The sequence below is a fragment of the Bos taurus genome, chromosome 25 (assembly GCF_002263795.3).
Source record: "Bos taurus isolate L1 Dominette 01449 registration number 42190680 breed Hereford chromosome 25, ARS-UCD2.0, whole genome shotgun sequence".
NCBI lineage: Eukaryota > Metazoa > Chordata > Mammalia > Artiodactyla > Bovidae > Bos > Bos taurus.
In genome coordinates, this window is record NC_037352.1 from 9,676,219 (window position 1) to 9,692,545 (window position 16,327).

Below are 16,327 nucleotides of genomic sequence, written 5' to 3' on the forward strand. Positions count from 1 at the left end.
CCTCTGAGCTCCAATTCCAGACAAATAGGCCCTGTTTTGGGTGATGCCTCGGCTGCTGCGACACTCGCTGATAATTGGCCAACGGTGGGGAAGAAAGCCAGGCTCCTCTTGTTAATGGAAGTTGCCTGTTACCTCTCCATGTTTTGCCCGCCTCGGGTTTTATTTTCCCCATTAAGCTCGGCGATGCTGCTCAGAAGCCCTGCTGACGTCGCCACAGTTGTACATTCTGGACGCGTGTGTGGGCTTTGGCTCAGCAGCCCACGTCACTCAGGGTTTGGCATATAACACACACACCCGTACATCACCCCGGAGTTGATTCCATCTGATGTTTGCTTGCTGATCACTTCGTTTTGGAATGAGTGTAGGGCTGCTTGGTGGTGATTAGCGACCCTGCTTCCTATGCAGCTGGTTGCAAAGCCACGTGCTGTTGGTTACGAGTCACCGTGAACTCTCCCCACCCTACCCACTATGACATTTGGAGCTCTGTGCACCTGAGAGAGAAATGGGAAAGATTGAACATTGTGTGGCTTCCCTGGTGGCTCAGAAGTAAAGAATCCGCCTGCCAGTGCAAGAGACCCAGGAGATGCGGGTTCGATCCCTGGGTCAGGAAGATCCCCTGGAGAAGAAAATGGCGACCTACTCCAGTACTCTTGCCTGGAGCCTGGTGGGCTACAGTTCATGGGGTCACAAAGAGTCGGGCATGACTGAGTGACTAAGCATGCGCATCCCTAACGCCCGTTGGGTCAGAGGGCCACCTGAAAAGTGATGTGATGTGTGGACTGTCCCAGGCAGGGCTGCCTGCTCCTCTGGACAGTGTGACTCGGGCACGGCAGGGTCATTACATCCACCTTTTGAGAGGCTGGCCCCACACGGCAAGACTTTCCCGGTGCTTGTGGGTGGGGCTGGACCCTTGAGCTTGGCAGCAGAATGATTGAGCACGTGATGGGGGGCGGTGCTGAAACTACACTTCCTGGGGTAAACCCCTCCCCTCAGCAGCCCCCTCCCCACCTGTGTTATTTGGAGGATAAAGGAGTCCATCGATATATGTCAAGTGCCCAGAGCATCGCTGGGCATGCTTCCTATGCTCACTGGGTGTTAGTAATGGTTATTATTACCTGAAAAAAAAAATAAAACAAGAATGTGTGCTGCTACCCCTGGGCACCTCACAAGAGCCCTGCAGGAAAAGTGTCAGCATGAGGCTCATTTGATGCATGTGGAAACTGAGGCCCAAAGGGGAGAAGGCCGCGGGTAGGGTGTGTGGGCCAGCGGGCAGGGCTCCGACGTCTCCAGTGCCCTGTGGATCTCAGCCTGCCTTTGTGCTGAATATCCCGCAGGCCCAGCCCCCAAGGCTGGAGGCTCAGGAGAGGCCCAGGAGCTCTTTGGGGAGCTGAGTCTCAGCCACTCACAAACCAGGAAGCCAGCAAACAGAAAGTTACCAGTTTGATTGGTTTTGAAAAGCTAGACCCCTCTCCCCTACCAGCTCTCCCATCCAAATGATCTATTTGCCAGGAGGTGGAAGGTGAATAAGTATCTCTAGAGTGCCTCTTTGTGGCAGAGGTCCGGCCGGCATTTTTGTGTTCAGCATCTCGATTCAGCCCGACTGCAGCATGTGATGGAGCTGCTGCTGTCCCTGTTTTTCAGACACGGGAACTGAGGCTTGTTGGGTGAGGCTCACTCGGCCAACAAGTGGGTCTGAGATCTGGGCTCAGGTCTGTCCTCATGTTTCGTGGGGTTTTTTCTTAGTCCTCATGACCTGTCTCCTTTTTTGGGGGGAAAATCTGTCTCCTGGTTCCCAAGTCCCTTAGCAGAGCTGTTTGAACAGAAGGATGCTAGTTGCTTCCTCAGAAGGTGAGCGGGCTAGGCCTGGGAGAGCCTGGGGGTGCCTCTCGCAGCTTGACCACGATAACTGCTCCCACAGATCCAGACAGAATTCTAGGCCATGTTGCCCGCCCTTTCACTTACCTGCCCCTTCCAGCCTCCAGACTCTTTCCCTCGCCTTTCCTTCTCAGTCAGATTTCTTCCCTGGCCTGCCTCTCGTCCCCGTGCTGCCTCCTCCCCTCCCTCCTCCGTCACTGAGGAGCCCCAGAACACCCGCTCAGCGGGTTGTCTGTGCCGAGGTGGGGGCCCCGACACCTGTTCCCAGGATGTGAGCATCGTGAACACCCTCCTATGAACTGCTAGCTGGAGAGGCCATCGCTGGCCCAGCAGACTGTGCCCCGGGCACTGTCACCATCACCGGCACCGGCACACCAGCTCCAGGTGGCCCTGGCCTTGACAGAAATAAAGGTGACTGCCCGGAGCTCGGAGCCGCCCTGCCCAACGCTCTCGTCTCCTCCCGAGTGCTCCAGTAAACTGCTAACACTCAAGCCTCGGACTAGTCATTTCCTTCCCCACAAAGGCCTCTCCCGTACCCCCCCACCCCGCCCACCTGCTCCTGTCCTGGCACGGTTCCCCACCCCTTCCTCTATGCCCCCAGTGTGCTCTGTGCTCTGTTTTGTGTCCATCCTTGTGTCACGCACAGCAATACATCACAACTCCTTGCTGGACTGTGAGCTCCTAGCCCAGCACCCGGGGTTTCGTCGGGGCTTAACCCCGCTGGAGACTGCCGCCAAGCCAGCTCCCCACATCATCTAATTTGCTCCTCGCTTGCATTTAGGGCATTGCGACAATCTGAATTCACTGGAAATCCTCTTGGTAAACAGTTTTTAAATTGAGAAATAACATGAGTAAAGTGCATAAAAGTGCAGTGATCTTTGCTGTACTGCTTGATGGCTTTGGACCAGTGGTTACATTCATGTGTACAGGTGCCCCTCGCTTCTGGAAAGTTTGCCTCTCTCTAACCGAAGTCCTAACTACAAAAGACTGAAAGAAGCCCAAAGAGGCTTTTCACTTTTAGACAAAAGGTGAAAAGGGAAAATAAGGTGCACGCTGGCTGGTTCTGCAGCAGCTGTTCAGCGGCAGCGCGCCTCCCGAGCAGCCCCACCACCGTCGGCACCTGGGGGTCAAGGCCCGGAGCTTTGAGCTGCGTCTGAGCATCCGTGCTTCATCCCCGTTTACTCTGTGTGCCTGTCAGCAAGGTGTGTCCTAGGCTAATAGCTTCATCCTGGCTTACGGAAGGTCTCGTAGGACTGCTGTACTTTCAGACCGTGGGGGAAGCTTGTGATTCAGGTCAAGAGAAAAACGCCTCTGACGTCCCCTGCAGCTCCTCAGTCTATAACCAGCACCCCCACCCCCACCCCTGCCACCAGCGAATCACCATTCTGACTTCCAGAGGTGCCTTTTTTAAAGGTTTTTTTTTTTTTTTTTTTATTCAATTGTGAAATACCTACAGCAAGTACCATTACGATGGATGAACCGTTTTTAAGTATACGATTTGGTGGCATTAGGTACATTCTTTAAAGGCATTCTTTACATTTTAATTTAAGGCACTGCCAAACAACTGAATGATACAGAAGCGACTACAGTAGAAAGTGAAAGTCCCCCCGACCTCAGTGTCTTCCTGAAAAGGAACCACCATTTTCAGTTTGTGTATCCTTCCAGACCTTGCTCTGGGTACTGTCATTGGTCAGTATCTGTCAGCTCAGGAAAACCTGGTGTGTATGTTCATGCTTTGAGTCGACAGTTTTTTAACTGTAAATGGAATCCTTGATTGGTTGATCACACGGGGTCTTTCTGGCTCGGGGTGTGTTGGGGCCTTTCTAAGGGGCACACCCAAGCCTAGCGGAGGACGTTCTGTTTGCCCTCTGTGGCATCAGTGATTCTGCCTCTCCTTCTCCACTCAGCTACAGGCCTTGCAGGTTTCAGTCCTTACTCCTGACCCTCTCGCTGTCCTTGCAGACCCTATTCTCAGATCCCACAGCCCCTGAGAGGCCTTAGTTATCACTGACCCCTGGGGGAGTCACTTTTCTCCAGTATTTAACTTTGAAGCAAGGACCAAAGGTCAGAGGCGGGCAGGTTGGTGGAAGGTATCATTAACCAGCAGGTGGGGGCAGATGCTCTCAGGAGGACTTAGACCTCTAGGTCACCCTTGAAGTCACATTTCTGGCCTTCAGCTGCCTCTGACCCCAGATGCCAGCCTAAACATGCAGCCACAGAGCCCACAGCCCCCCTGCTGCATCCCCCACTCGGGTACAGGCAGCATCTTGGAGTCAGCAAGGAGGGTCCCCTGACTTCACTCCTTCTGTTGCTTGGGTTCCACAGCCCTGTGAGGTGAGCCCTGGGTGGGTGAAACCTGAGCCTTTGGGAAATGTAGACCGTGTATGCAGGAGGCTTGCCTCTGAGACATGCATGCTGTGCTTTCTTTATGGGAAGATAAACCCTAAGGCCTTCTGATTTTTGACTCTTAAAGGGGCTTTCCCATTTCTTCTGGTTGGTCCCATGGTGCTGGCTCTTCCACTAAGTTCAGCTACTGAGGTCTTAGGCTCCTTTCTTCATCCACCCTCACCCACCCACCCCAAACTTTCTTGTTTTCTTCTTGATCTCTCCATCACGTTGGATGTAGTTTGGTACAGGCCACCATTCAGCAGCCCGTCAAGCCCTGCTCTGGTCCAGACACCTGGTTTAGGGGAAGAGCTCACTGGGGCATGAGATGGCTCTTCTCTCAGGGGTTTCTGAGAGAAAGGTCATCTGGAGTTGTCCAGTGGAACGTGAAGATTCCTGGGAGGCCTGACAGCCAGAGGCCCTTGTGAGAAACAGCAGAAATGATACCAATCCCAGCCCACACTTCCCAATCACTGTCAGCTTCTCCATGGTAACGATTGGATCTTTTATTTAAAATAATTTTACTTATTTTTGACTGCTGGGTCTTTGTTGCTGCATGGGTTTTTCTTTATGGTGTGCAGGCTTCTCAGTGGGGTGGCTTCTGTTATTGTGGAACACAGACTCTGGAGTACAGCCTCCATAGTTATGACACACGGGCTTCATTGTTCTGTGGCGTGTGGGTCTTCCCAGATCAGGGATGGAACCTGTGTCTCCTGCATTAGCAGGCGAATTCTTTACCACTGAGCTGCCAGGGAACCCCTTATGGGATCTTGATGTTGTTAAATTATTAAGCAAAAAGAAATCAGGCTTTTTAAATATAGAAGAAAATAAAATCTACAGCTCCAATGTCCAAATGACCCTTGTTGAATATTTGCAAAAGTGAACCTGCATACATGATTAGAAATTTTAAACCAGACAGAAAGATACAGAAATGAAAAACTCTTAAGTGCTTGTCCCACCTTGTTTCTTTCCCCAAACAGGAAATTCTAATATATTCCTGTGCAGCTTTCCAGGAAAAGTTGTGTTTACACCATCATGAAGCTTTACCTAAAATGGGACCCTGCTTTGTTTCCAGTTCTTGCATTTTTTTTATCCAGAGGCTGTTTGTGCATCAGTAGATCTAGATATGAAAAGACCTCAGTCTTTTTATGTCCACGTGGATTCCCACTTTATAGACAGACCATAATTACCCAACCAATCCCCTTTTGATGGACATTTAGGTTATTTCCAGCTACTTACTGGGTAGGTTGTGTTTTAAAGGTTTGAAATTTCCCTGGTAAGTATTCTTCCCCCTCTTCCCTCCTCAATACCTGATGATCAAGAAAAACAGATAGATCCCTTGGAAAGTTTTTAAATTCATTTTCACAGTTGATTTTTTTTGTTTTTCTTTCATGAAGTCAGGAACAGGAAGGTAACTGTCTGTCGGTTGCTTGTTGCATGGCCAAGCTCTGAAGGAACTTTCTCTCTCTTTTTTTTAAAATAATATCTTTTGCTTCCAGTGACTTTTAAAAAAAAATTTATTTTTGGCTGTGCTGAATCTTTGTCACTGCATGGGCTTTTTCTCTAGTTGAGAAGAGCAAGGTCTGCTCTCCAGTTGCGGTGTGCAGGCTTCCTGTTGCAGTGTCTTCTTGGGGAGCACAGGCTCTAGTCTCGTGGACTTCGGTAGCTGCAGCACATGGGCTCAGTAGTTGTGGTTCCCGGGCTCTAGAGCACAGGCTCAGTGGTTGTGGTGCATAGGCTTATTTGCTCTGTGGCATGAGGGATCTTCCTGGATCGGGGATCGAACCTGTGTCTCCTGCATTGGCGGGCAGCTTCTTTACCACTGAGCCACCCAGGAAGCCTGAAGGAGCTTTCCATCCACTATTTCCTTTAGCTCCAGGAGGCCAGAATTACTGCCCCATGGTTTAGACAAGGAGCCAGGACCTGAGAGAGGCCTCACTGCTCACGAAGGTTCCAGCTGGCGTCCACAGCACCCTGACCAGCCCTGGACCTTAGGCACCGCTCCTCTTCTCCTAGTGCAGCCGGTTGTCCTGGACATCTGAGTCCACCCAGAGCTCAGGGAGTGCTGTCTGCATCCGTCTGTGTGAATTTCCGCTCGCAGCTTCGGACCGAGTGGTGGTTTGCTCTGCGTGGGGTCTCACTTTTCTGTTTCTGAAAGCTTCGGTTGCATGCGGCATGCAATTCCCTGGGAGTGAGTGGTCATCAGAGGAAGCAGTCGCTTCATCTTGGGGCGCTGACCTACCAGGTCTGAGTCCTTCCAGAAAGGGTGAGGAGCATCCAGCGCTGCGTTCCTAAGTGGGCTCTGATGGATGCCATCTGTCAAGAGGTGAGCGCCTGGAACGCTCCCGTCTCTGGGCTCTCAGTTCTTGGCATCTGTAACGCACTATCTGGGTTTCCTGGACAGTTGAATCATGTCTCAATTTTATCTGTCGTTTTCGTGGATGAATAATCCAAAGTACGTAAATAAAAATTAATGTCTGGATTTGGATGCTAATTTAACTTTCAATTAGGTTTTGTTTTGAGCATTATTGAAATTAATCTGCGTTCTTAGAGCACATTCCACTTATTGGCAGGGTATGGTGGCCCCCAGAAGACACAGTAGGTGGTTGTTTGGGATAAATTCAGATGGATAGACTGAATCGAGATAATGGAAAAGTTTGCTTTAAAACGTTTCTGTCTTTCAATGACAAAGTGATGTCTGAATATCACCTGGACCCTGCAGAGAGAAAAACTCTTCAATCAGAATCCTGCCCTAAACAGATGAGGGACGAGTTTTGATCTTTGCTCCCTGGACCTGGTTCATTTGCATATAAATACTATTTAAAGAGTGCTAAGCAGGGAACTCAGTTTGAGCTCCTGGTGAAGCACTATTATTTTAGAAGAGCCTAGGGCAAGTCACCTAGCCCTTCTGGGCCTCATTTTCTCATCTGTAAAATGGGATTGATAATCTGTATCTCATGGTTGCTGTAAGGATGGAGACACAGCTGTGGTTTCCACAATGCAGGGTATGAACTGTGGTGACACACAGGCCTTTTTCTTTTCTCTTAAAAACCTTTGGACTTTTTAGGGAAAAACCTCTTCCTTGGGGGCAGGTTTCCTTTGGGAATAAGCTTTAACTCATTGCTCATACCTGTTAGGCTCCCCTTCTAAAGAGAGCCAGCAATCTGGTTATATCCAGCTCACCTTGCTTTTTCTTTTCTATTTTTACATTAGCAAGGCACAGTGGTGTTTCATTTCTGTTGTGATATAGAGTTCCTCTTAAAATAAATATATTTAAATTGAAAGTTAACAATGACATCAGTGCGCTGTGGTTTAGACATAAATTGTGCAGATGGTAAGTGGTTTTGAATCCCAGCTCTGTCACCTCCTGGCTGTGTGGCCTTGGGTGGGTCATGTAACATCTCTGAACTTCCATTTCCTCATCTGAGCATAACTATTATTCTCTGGGGGTTTTGTAAACTGTTAAGTGAGGTAATGTAGTCAGAGCCCTTAAAACACCATCGGGCACATAGAAAGTACCACCAAAGTATTAAAAGTGTGTTTCTGACCTTTGGGAAGCGTGGAGCTGGTGTGGCTCAAGGGCACAGTAACTTGGGACTGTGGGCAATAAATAAATGGTAGCTGGTGCTATTGTTTAGATTATTTAATAGTAATGATGATGCGAAGAGCTGACTCATTTGAAAAGACCCTGATGCTGGGGAAGATTGAGGGCAGGAGGAGAAGGGGGTGACAGAGGATGAGATGATTGGATGGCATCACCCACTCAGTGGACGTGGGTTTGGGTGGGAGTTGGTGATGGACAGGGAGGCCTGGTGTGCTGCGGTTCATGGGGTCGCAAAGAGTCAGACACGACTGAGCAACTGAACTGAATAGCCGTCATGATCAACGAAGACATAAAATTTGCTGTATTGGAGGGAAATTCTTGGGGTGGAAACCTTCAGACAGCTCCATAGGAGCCAGTGAGACCCCACTGTTCAAATCTGTCCATTGTCTTGGTTCAACTTTCCAGGCTAAGCCGAGCATTCGGTGTTTCATTAAACCCACCGAGACACTAGAGCGGTCCCTTGAGATGAACAAGCACAAGGGCAAGAGGCGGGTGCAAAAGAGACCCAACTACAAAAACGTTGGGGAGGAGGAAGACGAGGAGAAAGGGCCTGCCGAGGATGCCCAGGAAGACGCCGAGAAGGCTAAAGGTACAGAGGGTGGTTCAAAAGGCATCAAGACGAGTGGGGAGAATGAAGGTGAGTGCACGCGCCACCGCCAGCCTGCCCGCTGGGCCGTCCTGTCTGGCACCCCGTGTGTGTCCCTGGGTGCGCCTGTCGTTCCAGACACCTGTGTGCCTCACTCTACACTGCCCGGCCTTTGGCGACAGCTGTGACCAGGCCCGTAGGAGCCTGGGCAGCCCGGGGCGAGGCCCTGCCCTCTTATTCCCTGCCCTGTGTCCCGTTTGTCAAAAGAGGGGATTTACTTTGTTATGAGGAGAATAAAATGGGCTAATGCACTTAACATGCTCAGAACAGTGCCTGGCCCATGTCGTAAGTGTCTCCCACTATGATTATTTCATAACTACTGTCATTATTATTGATAGTGTTGTCATCTTTATCATTATTGGTTCTTCCTTATAATCCTGATAACCCAGGATGATGATTTTTGACTGAAATCTTTATTGCCAGTGCACTGCAGGAAGAAAAATGGCCTAGGGCTGATGAAATTAGATGCTTTTCATACGATTATGGTTTGGGAGGGAATCAAATAATCAAATGCAACCCCCCAGATTCTTACACTAAGATTGTTTTCAAGCCCTCATCTGTTTAGAGTGAGGTGCGGTGGTGTTCGGTGCATTGGGGTCAAGAACAGAATCGTTTTGTCCTCTTCTCTGCCCTTGTCGAGGACGATTCTGGTTTACTTTTCACGTCCCTCTTGTTTAGACACTAATGCCTCCATCTGGAGAGCATTGTCAGCCCCAGGGATGAAGCAAGTTTGAACTGTTGCTTGTGTCATGGGCCGGGCTCACAGCCACACAGATGGGGTCTCTGGCCACGGCCCCAGACGCTCAGGGTGGAGGAGGTGATGGGGTCAAGTGAGGTGGGAGCTCTGCTTGCCAGAGGGGAGCTTCCAGCACACCTCCTGGGACAGATCCGGGCTCTCCCCAGCTCCCGCCTGCGTTCTCCTCAGGCGTGGGGGGAGCATCTCCTGTGAGCCCTCCTCTGGGTCCTGGGCTCGCAGCAGCTCCTCTGCAGCCAGCTCGCCAGCCCATCAGCCTGGACTGTGCGAGTCCAGGCATCCAAAGCTGGAAAATGGAGCCGCTCAGTAAATCAGTTGACTGGGAACTCATTTGTTTGGGGGAGTTTGCTGCAATTATGCAGCCAAAACCCACCCCCATCCCCACCCCGCTGGCCCCATTCTGATGATCTTGGCAGCTCTCTGCAAATGCCACAATCATATTTCGATGAATATAACCCAAGTGTCTCCCTGCTGCCATCAGCCCTCTTTTGAGGCTGAGATCTCCAGCATGCTTTTTTTTCTGTCCAAAATGTGCAGTAAGCATCTTGGTTTAGGAATTCCTTTCTGGTTCAGAAACCCTTTGCCAACAAATATCACTGTGGCGGGGAGGTGAGGGGTGGACACAAGGTAAGCCATACTTGTTTGCTTATTTGCATCATTTTTACTTTTTGGTCTAACTGGGGGGAAAATTATCTGCTGAAACTTTTGGTTTACTGTCCTGTAGCCACTCTGGGGAAAATGGACGACTTCACCCCATTTTGTACACTGTGTTCTCGTCAATTTTGTTTTGGAAAGATGCTACCTCTTTTTGTTCCAGTCCTTTTAAGGGCTGCTGTCTAACCAGGCTGGGGCTGTGACTAACCATGGTGTGGACAGGGGTAGGCTTGGCCTCAAACACACAATCCAGTGACTCAACTGGCAGCCTAGTCCTGGCGCAGCGGGGCTGCAGCGGCTCTGCAAGGCTGCCGTCCCCGCTTCCTGTTGGGATCCAGGGGGTGGGGGGTGGTCTCCCTGGGTAGGGGGGAGCTCCCTGCAGGCTGAGCCTGCCCTGTGTAGGGGGCACAGGGAGACATGTTCACCAGCCTCGAGAACCCTGTTTTCCAGGTGGTTACTCAGCCAGGGCTCAGAGGAATCTCCCGAGAGACTTTGTTTGGATGTTTGATGCCAACTTCAGGGTCCAGGGGAGTGTGGTTCTCCATGGCCCCCTCAGCTTTGTAATGCCCTCCTGTTTTCCTGGCCCAACTCATCGTAAATAAGCACAACTTTTGCAGGCCCATCCAGCAAAGAGACACCTAACTGGGCAGCAACAGGTGTATTCTGGGGCTCTTTGAATTGTTTATTTGACCTCTCAGTTATTCTCATGTTTGAAGGTGTGGCCGCTGGGTGCTCTCTCCTTAGACTGTCTCTGTGTTTGGGTGAAACCACACAGCTGTTAATTCCTGTGACTTGGAAGGGTGTCAGGCGCATTTTCTCACTTGGTGTCAAGCCAGAGGACAGTGTCGATGGGTAGATGGGAGATGTTACTTACGGTCCTGTCTCACCAGCCAGACCTACGTGTGCCTTGGAGGGTGTCCCCAAGCTCTGGACTTCATTGTCCCCATCTGGAAATTGCGACTCTAGGAAGTATAAAGACTTTTTTTTTTTTTTAACATGAGGATGTTAGGATTCTTGTGGTTATAAGATTTAAATATTCAACTCAGACTAACTCAAGCAGAAAAGGCAATTATTGTTTGTCTAACTGGGAGGCACAGGAGGGGCTGGACTTGGGTGCATAGATGACCATCAGCAGCTCAGGGCCCACATCCTGCCCAGCCACCAAGTGGAAAGAGAGCTGTAACTGAAGCCCGGGAGCCGAGGCTCACTGGTGCTGGTGGACCTGGCTTGCCCACCCTGCAGAGGGACGGCCGACACTGATTGGTCAGGCCAGTTGTGCGTCTGCCCTACGTGATGCCTTCAGAAAGAAACACATTCATCAGAAGAAGGAGGTGTGGGTGCTGGGCTCCCAGAAACAGCAGGTGCTCTCATAGAAAACCACAGTATTTCTGCGTACTCCTCTGTCTCCCTCAGGCCAGCTGCTCCCTTCCTTTGTCTTGTCTTGTTTTCCTTTCCATTCCCTTCCTGTTTTGAGACGGGACCTGTGGCTGTCTTCTCCTCCCAGATACTTCTCTGTAACGTGGTGCTTCTCACGTCGTCCCTGGACCCGGTGAGCTTGTTGACAGCCTTGGACTTATCGCGTAAAGAGATGCTGGCCCCAGTTCCCCCTGCATACCCCGTCATCCCCACTTCAGCAGTGAACTCTTTACTTAAAAAGGCGGCAGAAAGCATAGGAATAAAAAGGTATATGGTCACAAGTCACAAGTCTGCCATGACCTGATTTGAATGTGGCATCAACTTGTTTTTTTTTTTTTCGACAGAGGCAGCACCCAGAGTTCACACCTCCTCCACTTTTAAGCCCAGACAAGGAAGTTGTGTGAAATAAATGTGCACCCCTGGACCCTTCACTCCCATCCCCGGTTTGCAGAGAAATATGCTCTGCCTCAGGTCCCCAGTGATGGGCAACTCATTCTGAAACCAAAAAAAAAAAAAAACCAAATCACAGGACCTTTTAATTTTTAGAAATTGAGTGCTGAAAGGAAGACCAGGGTGCCCTGGTCCCTCTGGCCAGAGGAGTGTGCACCCAGATGCTCGTTCATGTCTTAGTCTAACCTTCAGTCTGAAACGACAGTCATTTCTTTTTGGATTCAGTTAAAGCAGTAACTTGGACATGAGTTTGGGTGAACTCCGGGAGTTGGTGATGGACAGGGAGGCCTGGCATGCTGCGATTCATGGGGTTGCAAAGAGTCGGACACGGCTGAGCGACTGAACTGAACTGAAAGCAGTAGCTTAATAAGTGGACCTGAGACAAGAGAATGAATTGTTTTAATTTCTTGGTTGAAAAATATGGGAAAATAGGCTTTTTGCCTATAAGGAAAAGCAGCCATCAGTTTCGTGGCCTGACCTTCAAAGATGACTCCTCTCTTGAATCCCTGTGAGGGCATGGAGGGAACAGAACAGTAGTGGCTGTGAACCTGCCAAGTTAGCTGGGACTTAAGGAGTCCCAAGCTTGGCTTTATTTTTTTCCCCCCTTCTGAAGTCTCTACTGAAATGAAATTGAACCTTCTGGCCTCATTTTTGCAAAGCCAGAGCCAACCCCAGGCCTAGCAGGTTTCTGATGAGGGCGAGCCAGGGACTAGGTATCAGGCGGTCAAGGTCTGCATCCCAGACACCTATGACTCTGCCCCAGAGCTGCTGTGTGACGCTGGGCAAGTCATTGCCCATTCTGTGCTTCTTTACCCACAGAGGGGCCTGCGCGATGCCAGCCCTCAGGTTGTCAGAAATGAGAACCTTTAGTGCTTCAGCATTTAGCAGGTGACACATGAACACCGAATAGGAGCCCTGGCAAGACAGTGGAGCGAGAGCCCAAAGTGGGACTTGAGCTTGGTTGGGGGGGCGTGTGCTTGGTCACCCTGGCGAGTTTCTGTGGGTCCTATTTCTCTGTTAATTTCTATAATGAACAGTGAGGTGGTTAAGTATGTGTGTGCATGCATGTGTGTGTCTGTGTGTTTCTGGAGCAGGGAGTGGGAGAGGGATGGGCAGGCTGAGCCACTGGGATACAGAGGTGTGGGGGCACCAGCTTTTCCAATGGGCTTAACTAGTATAAGGAGAAGGATTGGAGGTCAGGTTAGACAAATCCTCTGGAAAGCAGCTTCCTAGGGAGAAAAAACAAATTCTGAATTCAATCTTGTACAATCCAGTGAAAAGTAATAAAAAAAGCAAAGGAAGGGGTACCACAAATACTCAGCACATACGCACTGTGTCATTGCCAGGCACTGCTGGCCTCTTGGAATTCTGCTCCAAAGCCGGTCAACAGCATGCGGTCCTTCTCATATCTCCTAGGTAACCAGCAAGGGCATCCTTCCCCTCCTCTCCATAACCTTCTTTCTAAGACCTTCTTATCATTCCCTGCCCCTCTTTTTATCATCTGGCCTCACTGTGATGGCTGGAACATTGACCGCAGAGGGCAACTGAGAAAATCCTTGCATTTGTCAAGTCAAAGACTGTTGGGAGGTCAGGCCTGCCATTTCCCTGAAAAGCACTTCATTTACCAAATATTAATCAGATTAGAATGCCCATCACCCTGGGAAGTTGATGAATTATGGCTGTTATTAAAAAAAAAAAAAAAATCCACAGTGACAGAGTACTGGGAAAGCTTAGGGATTTGGCCAGAGTTGTCACATGAGGGGACGGAGGTTGACATCCTTGGATCCTGAGAGTCTGCAGGCCTCTCCTGCTCGTTCAGCGATTCGCACAACCATTACTGCCTTCCAGCCCCAGAAAGCTTCATCCTCCCAAAGCGAAACCCTACCCACTAAATATCTCCCTGTTCTCCCTCCCTCCTGCCCCTAACAGCCTCTACCCCACTTCCTGGCTGAGGCATTTGACCACTCTAGGTGCCTCATATAAGTGGAATCAATACAGTGTTTGTCTTTTTGGGACCGGCTTCTTTCACTGAGCATCCCGAGTACCCAAGATTCATCTGTGTTATAACATGTGGCGGGATTTTCTTCCTTTTTAAGGCTGACGATATTTCATTTTTTGAATAGACTCCATTTGGCTTATCTTTTCTTTTTTAAATTTCATTTGTTTTAATTGGAGAATGATTAGTTTACAATATCGTGATGGTTTTGCCATACATCAGTATGAATCGGCTACAGGCACACTTGTGTCCCCTCCCTCCTGAGCCCACCTCCTGCCCCATCTCCCTCCAGGTTGTCACAGAGCACCGACCTTGGGTGTCCTGCATCATCCATCAAACTCCCAGCGTTCTCCATTTTAAGTCTGGTCTTTGTGTCTCCTTTGCTACCCTGTACATCAGTACCATCTTTCTAGATTCCATATATATGCGTTAGTGTATGATATTTGTCTTTCTCTTTCTGCCTTGCTTTACTCAGTGGTCACCTGGGTTGGTTGCACCTTTTGGCTGCTGTGAATATGGATACGCAGACACTATTTTGCTGAAGAGGTTTTTGTGGAAACAATAGAGGCCAAGCAAGGTCCAGCTGGGGCTTGCCGAAGCTAGAGGAGCTGGACACTTGAGTTTTTGCTCCCAGCCTGGCAGCTTCACATCCTTCCACTCCCAGAGGCCCGAATCAGTTGTGTGAGGGGTCCCGCCACTGCCAGGCTGGATACTGGAGCCTTCAGGCTTGTGGGCCACGGTGCCTGGCACAGAAACCAATACCCCACAGATGCTGGTTTACACCGTGCAGGTAGTTTGGGAAGAGGAGCCCACCTCTTGACCCCTCTGTGCCTTGGTTTCCTTTCCATAAGCTGTAGAGGTTCCACTAGACCAGTGTTGGCCTGACTGTGGGATGTGGAGATGGCTTTGGGTGGGACAGAGAGAGAGGGCCTTGAAGACCACAGTGAGAGGTTTCTTGTCGGGATCTCAGCTCTGGGGGGTGGGGTGGGGGAGCCTCGTGGTTGGTGTGTGCCTTTGACCTCCTCATGTTCTCCAGACACCCCTTTCCATGCGTACAATAGGCCTCAGGATTTTCTGTTTATTCATCATGTGTATATTTTTCACAGTTGCTCTCTATCGGTACTGGTTTTATGCTGATAGTAGTAATTCCTAAAAATATTTTATTTGAAAATAATTTCAAGTTTATAAAAAGTGAAAAAAACAAAACAAAAATAGTGTAAAGAACACTTGTTTAGCCACTTTCACATTTTAACATCTTATACCCCATTTGCTTTCCTATCTGTATTTTCTCTCCCTCTCCACACACTGTCTGTCTGTCTGTCTGTCTCTCTCTCTCTCACACACACACACACACACACACACACACACTCCTTTTTTTCTGGATAGGTTGCATCCAGCACACCCCTTCCATCCTAAACTCTTGAGCCTGAATTTGCTGAGTGCAGGGCATTCTCCGCTGGGACCACTGCACAGTTAGCATCGTTGTAATGGGTTCCTTCTGCCCAGGTTCTCCATTGGCCTGATGACACCCTTTGTAGCATATTTCCTCCCTCCAGGGACAGAATCCAGTCCAGGGTCAGATTGTACCTTGGATTACCACGTCCCTTTACCACGTCCCTTTACCCTCCTTTACTCTGGATATTTTCACAGTCTGTCTTTCTCTTTTCCAACTTTGACAGTTTTGAAGAATACAGAATCTCCCCCACCTTTGTTTTAATAGAACGTTCCTCATTCTGTCTTGGATGTTTCTTTCTGATTAGGTTGAGGTTAAGCGTTCTTGGCTGGAGTCTGGCACAGGTGACATGTCCTTCCCAGGGTGTCACTTCTGGAGGCGCATGATGCCCTTCTGTCCTTCATGGGTGATGTTAATTTTTGCCAGCAGGTGAAGGTGTGGCCCAGCTTCTGCACTGTATCATTACTTTTTCTTTTAGGAGCTAATTTGCAATCCATGGGAAACACTTGGACATAATGCAGATATCCTGTGCCTCATTAAAATCTCCCCTTAGAACCTGCCTGCACAGATCCCCTTCCTGTTGGTGGGGATGTAAATTGGTGCAACCACTCTGGAAAATAGTATGGAGGCTCCTCTAAAATGTTAAAATAGTGTTATCAGACGAACCAGCAATGCCACTCCTGGGCGTGTATTCAGAAAAGATGAAAACTCTAATTGGAAAAAGATACGGGCATCCCAGTGTTCATAGCAGCACTATTTACAATATCCAAGACATGGAAGCAACCTAAGTATCCACGGATAGATGAATGGATAAAGAAGGTGCGATGTATATACACAATGTAATATTACTCAGCCATAAATAAGAGTGAAATAATGCCATTTGCAGCAACATGGACGGACCTGGAGATGGTCAGACTAAGAGAAAGACAAATATCGTACGACAGCTCGTATGTAGAATCTAAAAATATATATACAGGTGAACTTACAAAACAGACTCACAGACAAAGAAAACAAACTTATGATTATGAAAGGGGAAAGTGGGGGAGGGATAAATTAGGAGTTTGGGATTAGTAGACATACATTACTGTATAAAA

At 49.2% G+C, this 16,327-nt stretch overlaps 1 protein-coding gene across 5 annotated transcripts in view; it reads left to right on the forward strand.

The window, feature by feature from the left end:
• CLEC16A (C-type lectin domain containing 16A) overlaps positions 1 to 16,327 on the forward strand; it is a 234,824-nt gene that overhangs the window by 55,390 nt on the left and 163,107 nt on the right. For 4 of the 5 annotated variants that reach the window (XM_059881547.1, XM_059881546.1, XM_005224670.5 and 1 more), the window contains one exon: positions 8,270 to 8,501. In XM_059881547.1, the coding sequence (XP_059737530.1) occupies positions 8,270 to 8,501 (232 nt within the window). The remainder of the gene's footprint in view (positions 1 to 8,269; positions 8,502 to 16,327) is intronic. The other variant, XM_005224672.5, reaches the window with a different exon arrangement.